The sequence below is a fragment of the Gavialis gangeticus genome, unplaced genomic scaffold (assembly GCF_001723915.1).
Source record: "Gavialis gangeticus isolate Ggan-Ray unplaced genomic scaffold, GavGan_comp1, whole genome shotgun sequence".
Lineage (NCBI taxonomy): Eukaryota > Metazoa > Chordata > Crocodylia > Gavialidae > Gavialis > Gavialis gangeticus.
The window spans coordinates 95,991,970-96,012,297 of record NW_017729034.1 but is presented as its reverse complement, the minus strand read 5'-3'; the positions used below and the strand labels follow the sequence as shown (position 1 = coordinate 96,012,297).

General features: G+C 40.9%; 1 protein-coding gene and 1 long non-coding RNA gene across 3 annotated transcripts in view; one reads left to right on the top strand and one right to left on the bottom strand.

Annotated features, from left to right (window-relative positions):
• Window positions 1-930: 930 nt before the first annotated feature.
• On the bottom strand, window positions 931-20,315 carry ALDH8A1 (aldehyde dehydrogenase 8 family member A1). 2 transcript variants are annotated; one of them, XM_019526858.1, is made up of 7 exons: window positions 19,186-20,315; window positions 14,210-14,357; window positions 13,012-13,167; window positions 10,575-10,724; window positions 9,061-9,317; window positions 7,964-8,125; window positions 931-6,524 (listed from the first exon to the last, which is right to left on the bottom strand). In XM_019526858.1, exons 1-7 carry the CDS (start codon window positions 19,321-19,323, stop codon window positions 6,072-6,074), a joined length of 1,464 nt encoding a protein of 487 aa, XP_019382403.1. In that variant the 5' UTR covers window positions 19,324-20,315; the 3' UTR covers window positions 931-6,071. The 2 variants fall into 2 exon arrangements, with proteins under 2 accessions (XP_019382403.1, XP_019382404.1); XM_019526859.1 differs by lacking the exon at window positions 19,186-20,315 and adding an exon at window positions 17,063-17,134.
• Window positions 18,019-20,328, top strand: part of LOC109304364 — a 23,500-nt gene continuing 21,190 nt past the window's right edge. The window contains exon 1 of the long non-coding RNA XR_002099374.1: window positions 18,019-18,725. This is a non-coding gene — a long non-coding RNA (uncharacterized LOC109304364). The remainder of the gene's footprint in view (window positions 18,726-20,328) is intronic.

Below are 20,328 nucleotides of genomic sequence, written 5' to 3'. Positions count from 1 at the left end.
GAAAGGACATAGCTGGAAATAAAGAAGTGGTCCTTTTTTTTTTTAAATGACTTACATAGCTTCAAACGACCCAAGGCCGTTAATCCCGAGTAGAAGGAAGCACTTCCCTATAGCAGAATAAAGCACTGAATTTCCTGAGAAGAGCCAGATTTAAGACATAGTCCTGTTCTTGTCTTTCTCCATTGGCCAAGTTAGATATTTGCCTAGATATGACGGCTTTGGGAAATTCCACTCTGAAGAGGTCAAATTATCCCCGTGAGCTGCAGATGATGCCTGATGCCTAAAGCTGGGCTCTGCAATACTGAGCATCACAGGGTGCCTATACACATACATTGAGGCTGTTCCAACGCTCTGTAATTACAATTAGTCTACAGGAGCGTGGTAATTACCATGCTCCAGTAGACTCCAGTGTCATGTTTTTCAGACCCCATACTGAAAAATGGTGGCAGGAAAACTTTAACTAAAGCTCATTTGGCAAGTTTTAAAGTGCTCCTGCACCCACTTGGCTACCAAGCACCCAAGAAAAAGCAATGGTGCTCAAGTCCCACAGCAGCACTGTGACAAGAAGTCCCGCATCACAGCCTGTTCCCACAGCTGGAGCCAAGGGCTGGCAATGCCAGTCTTCTTCCTGCCCATCTGGGTCCAGCTGGACAGCATACATGGGTATTGCCTTGGATTGGCTGGAGTGGGCACCATGGGTGCTGGAACCAGCATGCAGGGGGCATGAGGTCTGTAGGCCTGTCTGGCCCATGGGGCCAGCTCTGTGCCATTCATTTGGACAGTGAATCAGTCCCATATCACTCAACTAGCCCATGAGCCAGATGACTTTGACACACTGGTTTATATGTTTGGGTCTCAAATATACCAAAAATATTCCATAGTGTTGTCATAATTCTTCCAAGTAGTAAAAAAATTACTTTTCAAAGAGGCGAGGTAAATCTTATTACAGATTATTATTATTCAGAGGTACATTTTATTAGAGATTTAAAGATATTACATTTCCAGACATGGCACAATGATGGGACTGTTAGTTTTGAGGTCTGTCACTACAATTCAAGCCAAGCAGTTTTGGTTTGTTGTTTTTTTGGTTTTGGTTTTTTGGTTTATTCATTAAGCTAACAAATTAATTATCTGTAAAGCAATAATCATACACTTAAAGGCAAGCACTGTGAATATTTCAGTTCTCTGCATTATGGGCCTTTGTAAGTTTTCAGAAAAAAATCTTTCCTATCTAGCAAAGATTAATTCCTAAACCCTTGAGACCAGTACAATGTCATTTTAGCCTAAGACTTTATCTTTCACATTACTACTTTGCTGGAAGTAGAAATTCAGAGACAGAGTGCATTAGCTCTACCTACAGATGAATTTGAGAGCCTACACATCCATTGTTGAGAGCTTATACACTCATAGTTAAGGTTCCACAAACAACCTCAGTTTTCTTGCGATACTCTCCCATTGTATTAAGTATTTCTGATTACTCGAGTAGTTGGTAAGGGAGAAGGGTTTGAATACTGCTTTCATCATTAGAAGCTAAACAAAATAACTGTTATTTGTTGAAGGTAAAAGTCTGTAGGAGCAAGGATGTAATTGAACTCAATATATACACTGTTCAATCAGTTCCCCTTCTTACCTTCCACTTCTTTGTACACCATTTCCCTGAGCAAATCTGTTTTCAAGCACTACTAATATAATAGGTTCAATGGATGCAAATTTGAAAACATTAAGAAAAGGCCGAATGAAAGACAAAAACCCTATTAGTAAGCAAGGTAAGAATTGTATCATGACAAATGCATACCTTCTCATATACCATAACAACTTTGCATTAGCCAGATAATATTTCAGGTGTTAAAAATTCGTTCCATATGAAGAATTAACTCTTCAAGGCTTACATAGAAAGTAATGCAATCCTTGTAATGGTCACATGAATTCAATTATCATCAGGTCAGCCAACAAATGTGTCAAGATGCCCATCTTAGATGATTTCATAGAAACCCAGCAGCCTGACATCTCAGGCCTGGAATTAAATCCACTCTGCCCTTGATGTTTTATTCACAACACAGAGTAAAATACAGGGAAAAAAATCTAAATACTAAATAAGTATTCTGTTTACTTCAGGCTCAAACAAAGGAAAAGCTCACTCAAAGGAAAATCCATTGAGCATAACCACTTAATCCCAGAGTTCAAAGACAAGATTACTCATGTATCCAAGCATTCGGTTTAATTCTGAACACCAAATTCTGCCAAGAGATAGAGGACTCAAGGGGGACACTGCTTGACACAGGAATCAATTTAATAAAATTTACTTCTTGAGAAACTTCTTTACGCAGGCAGACTGCAGTTGTCACCACAGACCAAAACCTGCTGTCTGAATTCTCCACTTTACAGCTCATTTACAGACGCACACAAATGGGATCCATACTGCCCAGACGGAGACTGAGGCTGGATATGAACATTAGAGACATAAAAAATCATTCTTCACGAAGAAATAAGCATTCGGCTCATCACCAGATAAGAAGAAACTTTCACCAGATCCTATCACAGCAGTATCTGAAACCTGCACATTCCAAAACATGTATATAGGAAATATTTATCTAAGGGCATAAACAAATGTCGGCAAATGAAGTGGATCAGCTGTTGCAGGATGTGCAGAGCTGTTCCAAAATATATAGAGAAGTGCACCTGGTGAATCCCTAAGGGGAAATCTGGGCAGACACTCCCAGGGGCTCAGGGGCCCAATCCTGTGTAGGCTGGAAATGCCTACTTGGGGTGGCCGGAGAATGTGAGCAGCTCCATGCCTTAAAGCAAATAGACACGTGCTGCAAAATAGCAGCACAAATTCATACCATCTCTGTTGCAGCCACAGACTCTGGGCATTTGTGGTGCAATAAAGCGTATGAATGTCTGTTTGCTTGGCCTTTTCTGCCATAAGAATTTTTATGGGGGCACAAAGGTGATATGTGTTTATAAATATAGGAGGGCAAGAAATAGAAGAATATTTTGGACACTAAAACCATAACATAAGTACTGCTTGAGATGCTTTAGCACCAGTGTTCTTCCAAGACCTATCCCTCAACACATCGCTGTGTATTATTCAGATGACCTGCTATTCAAAAAGATCAGAAGGATGAAAATCAGAGATAGTGGAATACATACACAGCATTTATTTTGGTTATAGGATCTCCTCCTACCAATACACAAGGGAAGTATCATACAACTTCATCCTACTGAATGTCCTTAATTTTTATCTTTTGACCCTTTCTATCACACAAAACTCTTGTTCTGTCTGCAAGAAGCTGCAGGGAACGGATAAAAAAAACCCAAGCTGAAGCGTATAGGGCCACTTACTGACAACTATCGCAGCATCTATGTAGTGCTCACCCAAGACTCAGGCTTATTCTCTATATTATTCACCACTGCGCTGAAATAGTTGAGAGACATTGCAGCATGAAGTGCATAGTGCACTTATACATACTACACGCAGGCTGACATCTACTTTATGTAAAGTATCAGGCTGCATCTTACTTAGTGCCAGGACAAAACCAGTGCTTACATAAAAAGCAGCTCACTGAAGCTGAACCCAGAGAGGGGCAGGGCAGTACTGGTCATAGGAGACATTTAGAATTTGCCCCCTCTGCAACATGCCTTCCTCTATAGTCTGATTACTATAAGTCATCCTGCAGTCTCTGGTCCCTTGTTCTTCAAAGGGCATTTATAATGGATTCAGCAGAGACCAACACATTCATGTAATAATTATTTTTTCTGGTAACAACTTAATAGGAAGGGAGAATGAATGAAGCACATACTCTGTTGTCCCCACCAATTGTAGTCACAGGGAGAGTTGGTCAGAAATTTTCTGACAAAAAAATTCATAAAAAATTCCAATTTGAAATATCTCGGGTTTAATTGGCTTTGCTGAATCAAAGGCAAAGTTCTAATGAAACCCTGCCTGGACTCCAGGCAGACCAGGAGTCCAGGCAGGGCACCAGGGCAGACCTATTAGATAAATTGCCCAAAGGCAGGGGTCCCTGGCCCTGGGGTTGTCAGCTGGTAGCACTGCCGGTGTGTCCATGGTTCAGGGCCAGCCAGCCAGCCATGCCAAAGCCATGCCAGGCTCTTTCTTTGAAGTGCAGAAACTCAAAGTCTTGGGGTATCTGGCTTTCCTGGGGTTTGACTGCCAGGGTCTGTGCCTTTCAGCTTGTCTGCATTGTAAAATGTAGTGGACAAGAATACCAGTTTCATTGAGCAGCTGCAAGGAACGAGGGAACCTCTGTTCATTGGAGATTTCAAAAAAAGTTTCCCACAAACCAGAAAACCTGTTTTTCACCCAAGTCTAGCTAACACACAAGCATAATGAGCTCTTTGAATGGAAGGTTTTTTCAACCTAACAGTGAAAGCTCATATCCTTGGGTCACCCTCCAACACCATCAGAGCAATGTTAAAGTATCATGGACTAGGTATCTATGCCATCAGCCCCTCCCATCCCAACAGGTGGCTTGTCAAGGATTAGGAATCTGCTCCAGCTAGGGCAATTTAGAGTTACCTTTGGGCTCTCTGAACTTTATAAAAAAAACATACAAATCCCATCATTAATATGACCAAACTATGTATGGGTATATGCAATGAAAATGTTGCTCTGGAAAGCATATATTTAAAAGACTACAAAGTAAGCAGTCTTAATACTGGGGGGAGGGAGGAGTGAATAAAATGAATCAGTGTGGACCTCACAAGGTAAAAGTTTTGATTAGCATTCAAAGTCCAGATGCTGCTCCAAACAAATCTGAGCTACTGCTTCCATGTGCCTCTTGGTCTTCCATCACATGCAGTACCCCTTCACCCTGTAGATCAGCAAAAACTATTCCTCCAGACCACCTTATCATTTTCCCTTCATTTTCTTTGTTCCATGGCATAGGAAGGATAATTTTCTATTCCCCACTGACAACTCTGATCCATGGCAATCACTTTTCTGTGTCTGGGTGACATGTCTCCTTTTTCCACAAAAGACCTGAGAAATTTCGTCAGAATGGCTTCAGCTACTCATGAGTACAGGTGAAGCCAGTCCTGGAACCATACAGTTATAATCCCATCATGAATTGGATTCAACTCAAACTCTGACAACATACCCCACAAAAAAGCTGCTCTGAAAATTTCATTGGTGTTTGATGGCAGGTGGCAGCAAAATTGCCTGCAACTCCAATCCTGTTTTAATTGACTGTGAAAGCCTTTGCCAAATGCACCACTCCCACAGAATCCTTCCAAAAGAAATAAAGGGTAATATGAATATTTTTAATTTGTTGCAACCAGTAGTCTAGTCTTTCTACAAGGAGCCATATTCAGCCTGTATCAATGAGTAGGCTGGCATATATGTTCTTCCATACAATTACTGTGCAGGAAAATAAAAAAATGCCATCCTAGGAACCCTGCAAATGATAAGCCATAGTGAGAAGTCTTCATTTTGGTTTTAATAAAATGATGATACTGCTACATATTTCAAAACAGGTTATGATAAATAATGTTTGCTATTCTTGTGCATTGCATGAATATCATGAGTTTACAATTTAGCAAAAAAGGAACAAGTGAAAGGTACTGCTGTGGGCTTTTTAGCATGAACTTGCCTCAGTGCTAGTTTGATGACAACAGTGAAATATATATGTGAATATATAGCATGAGACATACTCACTTATACATAAATAAACTTTAAAGTATTCCCATTAAAGTATAACTACATAATTCACTTGTGTATTTGCCAGAGTAATTCATTGACGAATCATCATTATTTATTAACTTGTCTGCAATCTGCCTTTTGGGGGAAAACATTTTTGAAGAGAAGATGGCAAAAGCCTCAAGATTTCCCTGATCCCTAAGTAATCATGTTTTTGGCCTGAGGATCAAACAACTTCCATACCTGTCTTCTTGTCTAATATGGTGGGCTATATCATCTGCTGTTAATTATGATGAGCACCTTTAGCTTTCCAAAAAATAGATTTTTTAAAAGTGCTATGTCCCGGAGAGATGTGTAGCTAAGGTTAAATCATAATCATTTCATTGGCCATAAAATACTTGCATTGGCAAATTTAATGTTTTACTGTAATGGTTTTGACCTCTGTGAAAAACTCATAGGAGTCCTTTGCTCCTTCCCTGCCTATCCCAGAGAATTTCATGCCACCAAATGGCAAGTTCAGATCTCTGATAAGCCAGCAATTAGTCCACACCAAACCAGATTGCAGTCTTTTAGCCACACGATGAACACACCCTACATTACTTGACCATATAGTGGCTGCCAGGCCATACTTGATATCATTGGCTCTCTTAATCACTTCTTCTTCTGTATCAAACACTACCACACATGTCACAGGACCAAAGATCTCTTCTTGCATACAGCAGGATTCATCCTTCACTTCAGTTATGACTGTAGGCAGCATGAAATAGCCATTCTGATTTCTGGTTGGAAGCTGCAAGGCCTCGATCCCCTCTCCACACAGAATTCTAGCTCCTTCAGCATCTGCCTTCTTCACATACTTCTTTACCTTGTAGGACAAAATGTCAAGAGAAAAAAAGACCAAAAATACTGCAGTTTTATGTTTTACATATAGAATAAGTTAAAGATTTTCCAGTGATTCACACTGGCATTTTTTCTGCCCTAACAAAATGTTAGGGTTACCCTAACTTTTGCCACCCCATGCTTGTACAACAAAGACAGGAAGTTTGCCACCAACTGATCCCTTTCTTTAAATATTCTTTAACTTACTAGCTAAAAAATAATTTTTCCTTTCCTCTAAATATTTTAAAAAATAAGAAGGTTTGTCACATGGTGAAAGTACAAGGGACCTGGATCCTTACCTCTTTTGGTATCATGGACTCCCTCTATGACTCTGGGTAATTCATCCCAAATGTAACATGGAAAGTACCTCCCAGGCAAGTACCAGAGGCATTGCATGCTTTCATAGCAGTCAGATGCTACAGTGATAAGCGCTGTGCAAAAATCTGCCAGTAAATGCATAAAACTGTTTCTGTGGCTGCTGCTGAAATGGCCTATATTTGTACATTGCTAGAACATGGTATTAATCTCATTCTGCTGTTCTGAAAACACTAGGTGCTTTCTCTCACTTTTTATTTCACAAATGAATCACTGAGAGGTTTTTCCCCTCCTTAGGTTTAAATTATCTGGGTGAATTTGGACTCCTACAAGGAGTCAGGGAGATCTGTTGGTTTTATGAAGCCCCAAAACAGGTTCAGTAAAAGCAGTGATGGCATGAGGCTCTATACCAATGTGGCTCAGCATGGACCTAGAGGAACCACTTCTAGGACCCTGAGGGACCACCAGTCTTTCCACCTCATTGAGCCTTCTCTTCTAAATATTCAAATTGCTGACATGTTACTAGCTACTGCCAACTGCGAGAGCAGGTTTTCCGAGACGGACACCTGATCCTCTGGAAACTGAATGATACCATCTTCCATAAATCACCCGACAGCCACCAGTTGGTAGCTACTTGAAGCCACTCTTCCCTGAAGTGGAATTCCAGAAACCTGTGCGCTAGATGTATGCACCACTACAAATAAGCCAAAATCCTGTATAACTATGCTTTAGTGCTTACGCTATAAAAAGGGACGTTATTGCTAAAATTTTATTGAAATGCTGCCTGACTGCAGGACTTACCACTTATGGACTGATTTTTGCTTTAAACAGTTTCACAATGATAGAGCAATTCTTTTGTTTAGAACAACTTGCCCACAGAGTTTATTCTGCCTAGAACAATAATGTAACCTCAACTACAAGCAGCAGAATCCTTAAAAAAAAAAATCAGATTTTTTTAAATAAAAATCTTCTTAATCATTCGTGGGGAACTGGCAACAAAAGCTGAATGTGGTGGTGGCATAAAAGATGATGTTGTCTTTTTGCCCCAATCATCCTTACTAGATTTCTAAAATGCAATTACAGTTAAAGGAAGATTGCCTTGACAGTTACCTTTTCTAAGTGTTCTTTACTTATCAGGGCCCCCATGTTGGCTGTGGGATCGGAGGAGCTCCCAACCTTCCATTTTTTGGTTTCTTCAACAAACCTCGTCAAAAAATCATGATAAATGCCTCTCTGCACAAAGATCCTGCTGGTGCAAAGGCAGATTTCACCCTATCAAAAACAATGAAAGGAAATACGGCATTGATTTTTTTTTGTTTTACTTCTTATTTCTGATTGGATAGGAATACACCAAGCATCTCACTAGGAAAGGAAAATGTACAGCACCTCCCTGGTACAGACTAAATTTACACAAAAGGTGAAGGTCCTAAACTGATTACTGGGGAGAAAGGATAAAAGGTGACCAAAGCAGGAAGGCATTGAGAAGCCCCCACAGAGACAATTGTTGTATTTTGTCACAGAAAAGTATCTTTCCAGGTTTAAATGATCACCAGCTTGATTTCTTGAGCAGGCCTTTTGTTTGCCAACTTAGCCCCTGAAAACAGATTTTGTGGTCTTTCATGATCTTGTGGAGAAAAAAAGGAGCATAAAGTACTCAGGAAAGAGCACTAGGAGTCCGTGATTCTAATTCCATTTAGATACAGATTCATTTGATTCTAGAATATTCACTTTAATGCTTCATTATTTCCATTTGTATAAATAACTTCTCTCCTAGAAAGATAGAGAATCTCTCTCCTAGGCCTGGGTGTGCAAATTAATGCATGTAAAAGCACACTGAGCTCTTTGAGCAAAGGCAATGCCCAGTGGTAACAGTGGTTTCTCTGATGCCAGGGTACTGGAAACAGCTCCTTCATATGTCTCTTTATATTCTGTTAACGACATGGGGTTTAAAAAAAGACCTTTACCTATTTAGAATTCAGAAGCAAGACACTAGGGAGAAGCAGTCGTCAGGAAGAATTCAGACACTTCTCAGCACGACTAATTAGGCGAGACAGAGTGCTGTGCTGACACAACTATATTGTTTCTGGCTCTAATTATAGCTTGGATATCTCTACAGGGCGATCTCTGTATTGTGTCACAGATATGTCCAAACATACACACACATTGCTGTATACCTGCTTTACTTGCAACTGTGTATTCTCCCATACCTGATTTGCAAAGCTGGATCTCACAGTGGTAGGGATGCACTGGTCCAGGTCAGCATCCTCAAAGATGATAGCAGGGTTCTTGCCTCCAAGTTCCAGAGAGAGTTTTTTGCAGTGTGGGGCACTCCTCTCCATGATGAGCTGGCCCGTGAGTGTACTCCCAGTGAAGGAGATCAGTGGCACGTCAGGATGGGAGACAATTGCTTCCCCAGCCTTGGGGCCAGTTCCAAACACAATGTTTACCACCCCTGGAGGGATTCCTCATAGGAACAAATGCACAGAACACTCATGGCTTTTCCTTTCCTTCCCTTTGGGGTAATTTTACATTCTTCCTGGAAGTCAGGAAACAGCTAATAGCTCTACATTCACAATGCCTTGCCCTTGACTTAAGAGTAGCGATATTTTGGGGTTTTAAGGGTTTTGCATTATTAAATGTGAAGCTGGGAGAATTGCATATAAAGTTACCTGGCACTTCCATTTAAGGCCCAATTTTCAGTTGTTTACAACTTGCCCTTACTTTAATCAATCAATCAATCAAGCCAAAATTTTCCATGTGAGCATCTGTCTGGATGACTTTCTTTTTTTTGGGAAGTTTCAGCAAAACTAGTTCAACAATTTCCAAAGAAAGATTAGGGGAAAATGTGTTGTTTAAGCCAATCAACCTGGGTGTCAGAAATGTTCCTTTTGCTGTTTCCATGCATAGCTGTCTAAGACCAGAGAAGTTCTAAGTTTCTTAAAAATAGCAGACTATCCCTGTTCAGTGGACTTGCAAACTGTTTATCTTCACCAGGGAAAAACAAGGTGTATTGTTAAGTTAATTTAGCTTAAAAATCTTAGTGAAGATGAGGCAAGTTATAAGCTTTCACAGGTTTGCAGAGCAAGCAAGAGATTATGAGCGAGCCTAGGGTTTACCTTAAGTCATGTGAAAACTACAAACTCCAGTAGTACTTTATTTAACTCAAGTTAATCATGATGACAAGGGTTGGAGTTTGGGTGCTGAATTAATCAGAGATCCCATCTGTGCTGAATGAACTTCATCACTGTGATGGGGCTGGCATCGCTGAACCCAACACTGTGATGGGGCTGGCAAAGATGACAGCAGTACTTTTGCTGCAATAGCTGCTACCAGATGCTAAGAGCCCATAGGGCCAGAGACAAGAAGTGAGAGCACAGAGACCCTTTCCTTTGTTCTCAGTGCTCCCCCTGCTGGCAGTCAACCAGTACAGACATAGGAACACCACAGCCCAGAAGTAGGGAAAAAGTGGACCAAATGGGTGGTGTTATCAAAGCAGCAGACTGAGATGGGATTTGGGAATTTTGGTAGAGGATGAAGCAGGGAGGAGTTGAGGAAGAATTCAGTTTTTTCAGAGCTGCCTTCACCATGACCATCTGCCTTTCCTTCCTGTTGTCCCCTCATGTATTTGCTACCCACCTCCCAATTTCTGCAGCAAAGGCAACAGACAGCACAGGCCCTCATGCTAAAGGCTGTCCCACTGCTTCCCTCCACTCCCCAGTACCTGCTTTATCCAAGAGTTTGCACATCATCCAAGCAGTGACAGATGTCATTTCACTTGGCTTGGCAATGACAGTGTTTCCATATGCAATGGCTGGGGCGATTTTCCATGTCAGCAAGTAAAGTGGTAAATTCCAAGGACTAATTAAACCAGCTGGAGAGATGGAAAAAAAGACAAAAATCAAGGCAGGAGAGGAGATTTGAGTTGACAACCCTGATCAAATGGAAGCTAAAGCTTCTGTATGGAAATGTTACCACATTTATACCTATATCATACTCTTAATTGTACAGTGAACCTTGAATAATGACCTTTTGTAAGAGACAACACCTGCTCAAAGACCAGTATAAATGATCCCAGAGGTTCCAGTGCAAACATATATGACCAACTGGACTGAACAAGTGATCTTTCTTATATTTTGGATATGGGAGAGTGGAAGGGGGCAGTTTTTTATTATGCTCCAGTCCATTCAGCTTCCCCTGGGAAGATCCCTACAGGATTTCATATATTTACTAGAACTACCCAACTTCATTATTTTTGCAAACAAAACGTATTCCCATAATCAATTCATTATTAAAGAGATACGTACAATGGTAGGGTTCGGTATCTAAAATTCAATTATAAATTAACTGAAAAATGTGAAGGAGCTGTCCCCTATCTGATGGGGTGTACAAAATGGGCCATATTTGATTCAGATTTGACCTGACTCGGGGACAGTAATTCGATTTGTTGATTTGGATCACTGTCCTGATTCAATGTGTCTGAATCCAAATCTGAAGATTTGATGCTGATTCAGAGAATCAGTGATTCGGACATAGACACAGCTTTAAATGTTTTTTCTACTTACCTCAAGGTACCAGGTGTAAGCTTGTAAATGCTGTGATGCTGGGGTGGATGGAGCGTCCCACAGGAGTGCAGGGCCCGCCCCCCGCATGCTCAGCAGTGAACCCAGAAGTGGACCAGAAGTACTTTTGGCAATCGGCCACAGTGGGACCCTGGGTACCCTCCCAGACCAGGGGGCACCAGTCACCAAGCCAAGGGAGCATGGCTGGGCCCCACTGTGCACTCCCCAGCAATCCCAGAAGTGGACTGGAATTGCTTGTGGTTCACTTCCAGGTCTGCTGCCGAGTGCGCTGGGGATGCCCTTCGCGCTGCCATGGGATGCTCCATCCGCCCCACCATCTCAGCCTTCACGGGCTGCCTGTCACCTTGAGGTATGTAGAAAAAACATTTAAAGCTGTGTTTATGTCCAAATCATCGAATCTTTCCAAATTGATTCAGAGAGGTTAAAGGGTCTCCTGATTTGATTTGGATTCGGAGATTCAGCCACCAAATCAGGCCGAATCAAATCAGAGAGCGAAGCTTTTCACAGCCCTACTATCCGACTCTGTGCATCCATTGCTATTTCTGGATTTTATCTGGTCAAATGTTAGCACTGAATACACAATACATCTATGATGAATTTAGCCTACTTTGCAGCACATCTGTAAGCAGACTGATTTCTTCAAATTTCCATGCTGTTAAAACTAATTAATTTACTATCTTCATGAATATTTGCTCTCTAGGCATACATCACAATACTTGAGATCCCAGCTGTGATTGGTCATTAAAAGAACATAATTTCCTACTGCTTGATTGGATGCGTGTGAAAGAAGCTCCACGCAACACCACCATATGTGCAAATGCAAAAGCTACTTTCTGTGATCAGTTTTGTTAGTAATATTCAGATTCTCGGTTTCCCATGGGGGGAAAAAATATTACAAGGGCCTCCACGTTACCCAAAACAAATGTAGTTTAAAAAAGCAAATATTAGGAGGAAAAAATCATGATTCTTAAAAAAAAAAATATGCTGTAGGCAGACTAATTCCTCCGAAGTGACAGTGACATCTTGTGGCTCATTTAGGTAACTCCTTAACTAAATCATATTTTTGTATATATTTCCTCCCCTCCCAATGCATGCATGCATACACACACACACGGAAACACTCAAAATTGATCAATAGTGCCCTACCTCTGCTTCCACTGAAATCAGTAAGACTTTTACCCATTGGCAACAGACAGGTCAATATTGACCACAATAGAAAATCCCATCCTTCCAGAAAGTATGTACCATATGCGCACAATTCTTATTTACAGATACATGCATGCATGCACAGAGAATACGTAGCATATTTGGAGGATGGAATCTACCAGGAAAAAAGAATATTTGGGGATAAATACTCTTAGTGCTGTAATTATTTGCCAATTTGTTTATTTTTTATGTGAAATTGCTCAAGTCCACCCTGGAGGCCAAACTTTACCTCACAAAGGCTGCCTGAAGTTAAAAGGTTAAGCGGCAGAAATAGCAATTTAGCCTTTTACTTTTACCCTTTAACTTTATATTACTTCCCTGGGCAGACAGGCTGTCAAGATTTTCAGCGCTTCTCCCTCTAGAACACCCTACCAATTCCTCCAGGGACTCTCACGGTGTAATGCATGCACCCCATCTGGTCCATCTGTGTGCACTCTGAAGTATGGTGAAGAATAGACGAGGCAAAGAACCGGAAGTTATACACTGCCCGAGGGATGTCCACTGTTCTAGCAAATGTAATGGTTTTTCCTAAAACAGACAAGCAACAAGCATTTTGCAATCTCATTAGCATAAACTTGGCACAAGAGAAAAACAAAAGGGTTATAAATGCCCCGAGCATGAGAAGTATTCCAGACACCAGACAACTCTGAGGTGCTACTAAATGAAAATGGAGCTGCAGATACAGCTCTTATCACAAACGAAAGCCCCTTTTTGATAAAAGGTGGATCATTTGAAAGTCGCTCACCACAAATAGTAAAAATGATGTTTATTATAAAATGCACAATGCCTGGCATCTACAACAAGTGCAATAAAAAGTTGTATTACTTCTATGAGACTTGCAATGCTATACTCTTCTTGGTGTCTTCTCACTAAAGACCTTGAGAGTGTTTTGTGGATAATGAATACATTTGGCCCCAAAGCCTCTGTGCTGCCGGAGTTATTATCTGCAATCTACAGGAAGGGAAGCAGAAGCATGGAGGCTGACGTCTTCAAAACTGGCAGCTAATTTTGAAAGTAGTCATGTCCATGTCTGTGGTTGTAACCCCACATTAGACTTTAAAACAAACAAAAAAACAAGCACCCTCAGTGCTTTCACCCAGGTTGCCCCTCAGTCCTGGGAGATTTGCTCTCTAAATATATATGAGGATACCTCATTATCTTCAAAACCCTCCTTAAAACCTGCCTTTACAGCAATGCCAAGAAAACACTTGACAATACCTACCCTGCCAACTTATTGTATTTACCCAAATCCAAGATGATTTTGAATTTAACATGACCCCCCAAGTATTAGATTCTAGATATGAAAAATTATAAATGTTATACAATTTCCATATCTAGGATCTAGTTCTTGGAGGGTCCTTTTAAATCCCCCCCTCCCCCCACCACCATTACAGAAGAGAAAACAATGACAGGGGGACAAGTGGCAGGAAAAGCAGTGGCTGGGGGGCAGCCAGCATTGGAATCAAAATGGGACTTTGCATTTGTTTCTCAGTCTTAACCAGACCCCCATTTCCCTATCCCAGACCCTATCACAGGGCAGACAACCCACTAGCAAAACTCCATTTTTTACCCTGATCCTTTGATTCTGCTTGTGCAAATGCCTCGAGCTCCTGCTCAATCAAATCTGCTAACTTGCTCATTATCTGAGATCTTTCCCAAGGGCTTTTAGATGACCAGGATGGAAAGGCATCTCTGGCAGCACTGACTGCAGCTTCCACCTGGAAAACCAAAGCAGATGTCGCAAATTTCAGACTGCTTTAGAAAGAAAAAGAGTCAAATAGCTATTGATACTAGCGATCTAGATCATTAGGTCCCTGCAAAAGGCTGTTCCTGCATTATATTCTCCAGCATTATAACCATTTATAGATTCTATTACTGTTCTCAAGAAACAGTCCCACAGCCTAACAGGTATTGTTCCGAGGGTGTAGCTTCTTTATGTTCTCTTCCACTTATTGATACTTCTTCTGGTTGTACTCCCTTTTTACTACTCCTTGGTGTTTACAGCCTAATCCCTTTTTCCTCCTGCACCAATCATTTAATCATACTAGTTTCATAGTTTCATAGATTTAGGGTCGGAAGGGACCTAATAGATCTTCTAGCCTGACCCCCCGCCAGGGCGGGAGAACAACAAAACCCCAAAACAAGAAACGGGACTCAAATGAGTCCAGCCAGGTAGGCATCCAGCCTCTTCTTAAAGACCCCCAGGGTAGGGGCCAGCACCACTTCCCTTGGAAGTTGGTTCCAGCTCCTAGCCGCCCTAACTGTGAAGTAGTTTTTGCGGATGTCCAATCTATACCTCCTCTCCATCAACTTGTGCCCATTACTCCTTGTTATGCCAGCGGGCGCTAGGGGAAACAGCGTCTCCCCCAAACCCTTCTGGTCCCCCCTAGTGAGTTTATAGACGGTCACCAGGTCCCCCCTCAGCCTTCTCTTGTGGAGGCTGAATAGGTTCAGGTCCCGCAGTCTCTCACTGTAGGGTCTGCCCTGTTGTCCCCGGATCATGCGGGTGGCCCTCCTCTGGACCCTCTCCATGTTGTCCACATCCCTCTTGAAATGGGGCGCACAGAACTGGACACAATACTCCAGCTGTGGCCTGACCAGCGTCGCGTAGAGGGGGAGGATCACCTCCCTGGCTCTACTCGAGATGAGCCTGTGGATGCACGACAAGGTCCGGTTAGCCCTGCCAACCATGACCTCGCATTGTCGGCCCATGTTCATCTTGGAGTCAATAATGACTCCAAGATTTCTTTCTGCCTCCGTGCTCTCAAGTAGGGAGTTCCCCATTGTGTAAGTGTGCTGCTGGTTCCTACTGCCCAAGTGCAGCACCCTGCACTTGTCCGTATTAAATAGATTTAGTTCCTTAGTATCTTTCTTACGTTTCAATCTTTCCATCTGGTTCACGACTGTGGTCCCCATTCTCTAAACTCCTTCCCATTCAAGGCCATCTTTCTAGGAAAATAGGAATTGCCTATACCACATCAGATCAGGGGCCCATCTAGTTCAAAATCCTGTCTCAAAGTGGCCAGGGCTAAGCTTAACAAAGAAGAATGACAGATAACCTGACTAGTGTGGCAGTACTACGGTGGGGAGAACTATAGGCTGTTTAGAATGATGTGCACCTCAAGCAAAATTTTATATCATCAAAGGATGCAATTAGGTTTGTCTGACGATAATCATTTTTCATAAAACCACAATAAGTGGCATTTATTATATTCCTACTCTTTTTTGATTCAGTTGAATCAACTTCACCAAAATTTAGGATAGATGCCATTCTAGCCAGCCTATGGTAATTCCCAACTGCCCTTTCTGAATATTGGCGCATTAGCACTCTTTTGAAATTTCCCTGTATTTCATGATTAAACATTAACAAAAGGCTAGATAGCTCCTTTGCAAACTCGTTTAGAAGATTAAAAATTGTTTACTGCTAGGAAACATTTAACCTCCTCCATGCTTACTAATGCACTAGAAGGGCAATTGATTCTCATGTGATACAAACAACTCATCTCGACTCTTCCCAAAAACACAACAGACATTTTAAATACCTTTTGTCCTTTCTGCAGCATCATTATTAATACTGTTAACATTTAAATTTATTAATCCATCTATACCATGTTTAAGATTTCTTCTATTCTGCAAATAATAAAAAAAATAAAAGGAAGGAAAAAAAAACCTTTTTGCCTTTTATCCTTATCAGTATAAATTTGTCTCCAGTGTCGTTAGCTTCCATTATCAATATTCTACACTTTCTAACTTGTGATTAATTTCTTTGTCTTTTCCCAGTTGCCATTTTTTATATTTTGTTTTTGTTTTCATTTCTAACTGGTTCTATAACTTCAGCACTGGACCACTTTTTCCCCAAACTTGTTCTTTCTCGACTGTTTATTGGCCACCAAATCAACTCAGCCCCCAAAAGTAACAATTTCCATTCATATTTTTCTGCCTAAATATTTCCACCCAGTGTACTGTCCCCCTAACACTTCTCAGCTTTTATATATTAACCTCTTTTTAAAATGAAGGATATATATTATTAGTTATGACTGGGGTTTTTTTGTATGAATTGAATATAATTAAGCAGCTCATGTTCGTGGGTTCCTAAGTGTCCACCAATCTCTAGTCTGGTGCTATAATCACATTATCTATCAAATGAGGCCAGTTAACACATAATGGGTACAAAACCTTGTTAGAAAAATCTTTATTTCTAATGATCCTTTATGACTGGGCACGTCAGACTTGCAGTATTTATTTCCCAAATAAGTCTTGCATAAAAGTGTACTGTTTTCAATCCATCCATTGCAGACAGAAGATGAATTTACAATTTAAATAAAAGGCTGGGCATAGGTGAATCTGGGCATTTCACCTCTTTGCCCTTAAAGTCACACAATAGGTAACTAGCCCCAAAAGGAATATAACCCTGTTCTCTGACCTTGTCATTTATTAGGCCATAGTGCTTCTTCCTCCTTCGCCCATTTTAATTGCTTGCTCTTCTATGCTGCAACCATTAGGTGACATTGTACTACTGCTTCTCCCCCCCTTTTCGCTGCCACTTCCACACCAGGCTCTGCAATTCAGCCCAGAGCTGATGCCCCATTTAGAACGAATTACCCTCTGGAACAGGAGCAGCAGATTCCCCTTTGTAAAATGCCAGTGATTTTTGGAAGGATGGAGTCTGAGGGCTATCGTAGGATTCTCACTGGCTAGGAAAAGACAGAAAATAACAGGATGGAGAGGCACCAGACTCTCCAGGAATGGGAATGGAGACAGAGTTGGGGAAAGCAGAGGGAAGGAAAGCAGACACGAGAAAGAGGGAAAACAGATGCTTCAGTTAAGCAAGGAAAGAAAATTATAAACATGTGTTCATTTAAAACAACTTCTCACTGCCTTCTTTGGCCAAACAAGAAATAAATTAAAAAACACAGAGAAAGTTGAACTCTAAAACAAGTAAATAAGGTTTGATACCAAAATGTTACCAAAACTATCCATAGTAAACTGAGCTTGAGTCTGTATTGAAAAACAGATGGAGACAAAAGCCTTTGGAACAAAATGGTTTTGTTTGCCTTGGTTTTCCATCTCAAGTATGGATGATGAGAAACAACCTGCTTTGGAGTTATGAGGTGTGTTGCTAGCTTTTTGAACATTTGTACATAGGCTTCTGTATATGTCTGGGGAGAAAGTCTTCCCTCCTGACTTCCAGCTCTATGCAATATCCTACAATTTGTTTTGCTTGCTAGCTACAGCTCTGAGCACACAACTTCACACATCCCTAAGCTGTATGCAGCAGCTGACTGAGAAAATTGGATGAGATGTAACACTGTCTTCCAATATGGATTACCCTCACACTTAACATGAGTGGAATTTAACTGCTCAATAGTCTACTTTTTTAGGCCCTTTTTACCTATGTCTCACATCTCCCTATTTTTATGAATTTACTTATGTAAATAAGCAGAAAGGGGATTAGTGTATAAAACCTTTCAAGCACAGCTAGTTTTGGACTGCTTTGAGCAAATTAAACATATTCTACCAAACCCAACCTGGTTACACTTTAACTCTTGGTTATCAACACCTAGTAAATATTTACCCAAATGACAGTACAAGGTTTCTGCTGAAAAGGCAAATGAAAGAAATCAATAGCAGCAAAATAAGGAAAGGTTTATTTTGACACAGTATTCGGCCTTTTCATAACAGACGAGTTGTATTAAAAATGAAACAGTTGAACATTAGCTAACATCTTCAAAGCCTTTTGTGTATACCTTTTTTCCTGATCAACTGCCTCCTCGATGACTCCGATGCACTCCCCATCATACACACCTCTTTGCTTCTTAGCTATCCATATGAAGGGGTTGTTGCCATTACACAATTGATCGTACAGTGGCAAGAAATATGCACCCAAAGATTAGTCTTAGGGCTGAACTGCGTTGCATTTATGGTCTTGATTGGATAAGGTCACTACACTGTACACAAATGCACATTTATGAAGCCACATCAGTATTTTTTTTTGCCTGCAATGTCATTGTTCCATATGGCAAACATCCAGCTGCAGAGATCAGACTTTGGGAGAACTGGAAGATTTTGATCAGGGAAGAACCCAGGTACGCAAAGTTTGTTTGGTTTTTTTTAATTGCAGGGAGAGGGCAAAAACTAACATTAGATACTGAGAACATTTATACTTGGATACAGTCGTTCAAGGGCTGTTCTCGGGAGAGAGATTAACAGATGTTTTTTCTTGGCTCCACTATAATTCATGCATCTAAAAACTATGGTGTGACCATTTCTTGCAACTCCCATTCTACAGGACTGGGCTAGGACTGAAATAACTGCGGTTATACTAATTTACACGCAATGAAGATCGAGCCCACAGCTTCAAACAGCAAAGCGTAAAGAGGAAGAGCTGCTGGAGCAATAATGTTACTAAGGTCAAGTAACCAAAGAGCTTATTTATTTGGCATTTTCCTGGTCTCACCTTCTACTGCACACACAACTGCATTGATGTCATTTGTAATTACATTTTTTTCCACATCATCTTCTGGTAAAACTGGAATAAGTACTCACCTCCTCTTTGCCACTGTCTGGCACTCTGCAATACACTTCTCCTGTGGACGGATCATAGGAATCTAAGTAAGAGGAGCAGGGAACAAATTTACCAGCTATGAAGTTCTCGAGAACTAAGAGAGACCTTGGGACAGCCATTTGTGAGCAGCCTGCTTCAACTGTGAGATTTCTCAGGTGTAACTTTATACTGCTCCACTCCTAGGTATTTACATTGCAAGCTTGAACTCCTCCCCCTTCCAGTCTGTGATCAAAACTACCTCACATGCCAGAAGAACATGCAGGAAAGGTGCTTTTCCTATGGCTCATCAAGAATAATCTATGAAGAGATTTAATAAGGGCAGTGGAATCAATCAAGATCTTGAAGGCAGTATTTTTAAAAAGCAAATTAAAACAAGATGAATAACAAATGGGAACGCAAATAAGCAAACGTTCCTACATTGCTGTACTTAAAACACATTCCTCAATAATGATCATCTCTTCTTTCAATGAGCAAAACTATACCAATGAAGTTATATAAAGTATATAAAAAAAACTCCAACCAGAATTAAAGTCAATATACAGTAGTTATCTTCTCAATTGCTTGAGACCTGGTGTTGAAACTTATTCATATTCAGACATGCAACAGTTCCTCTGAACCTACTGCACACTGATTCTAAAACATTATGGGCCAGTGATATGGGAAGGGACCATACAAAGTTCACTTTTTGGAGCAAGGGACCTCAACACATTGTAGAAATCCTGCTGGAGGAATGCCCCAAAACACTGGTCCATTGCTGGGAGCATAAACTACACTTCTCATCAAACACCACACTTCATCACAGCAATAACTCAGGCTGTGGGTGACTACTTTACTTGCATAATGTGAATACATATGATTGCTTTACAGAATATCTTATTTATGCATTTGCACTTTATTGTTAAAAAAAAAAAGAAGAAAAAAACCTTATTCATATGGATTTCTTTGGGGAACCAGGAGAAAACAGTTTTTCCATTCATTCAGTGCAGAGGATTTTAGGATTCCCTATGGGATCAGGGTAGAGCAGAAGACCATAATAATTTACCATATAGAAATTGGAGATCTTCATGATGCATTGCCTATACACCCATCCTGCTTGGTGCAGGGGGGCTGGACGCAATGATCTT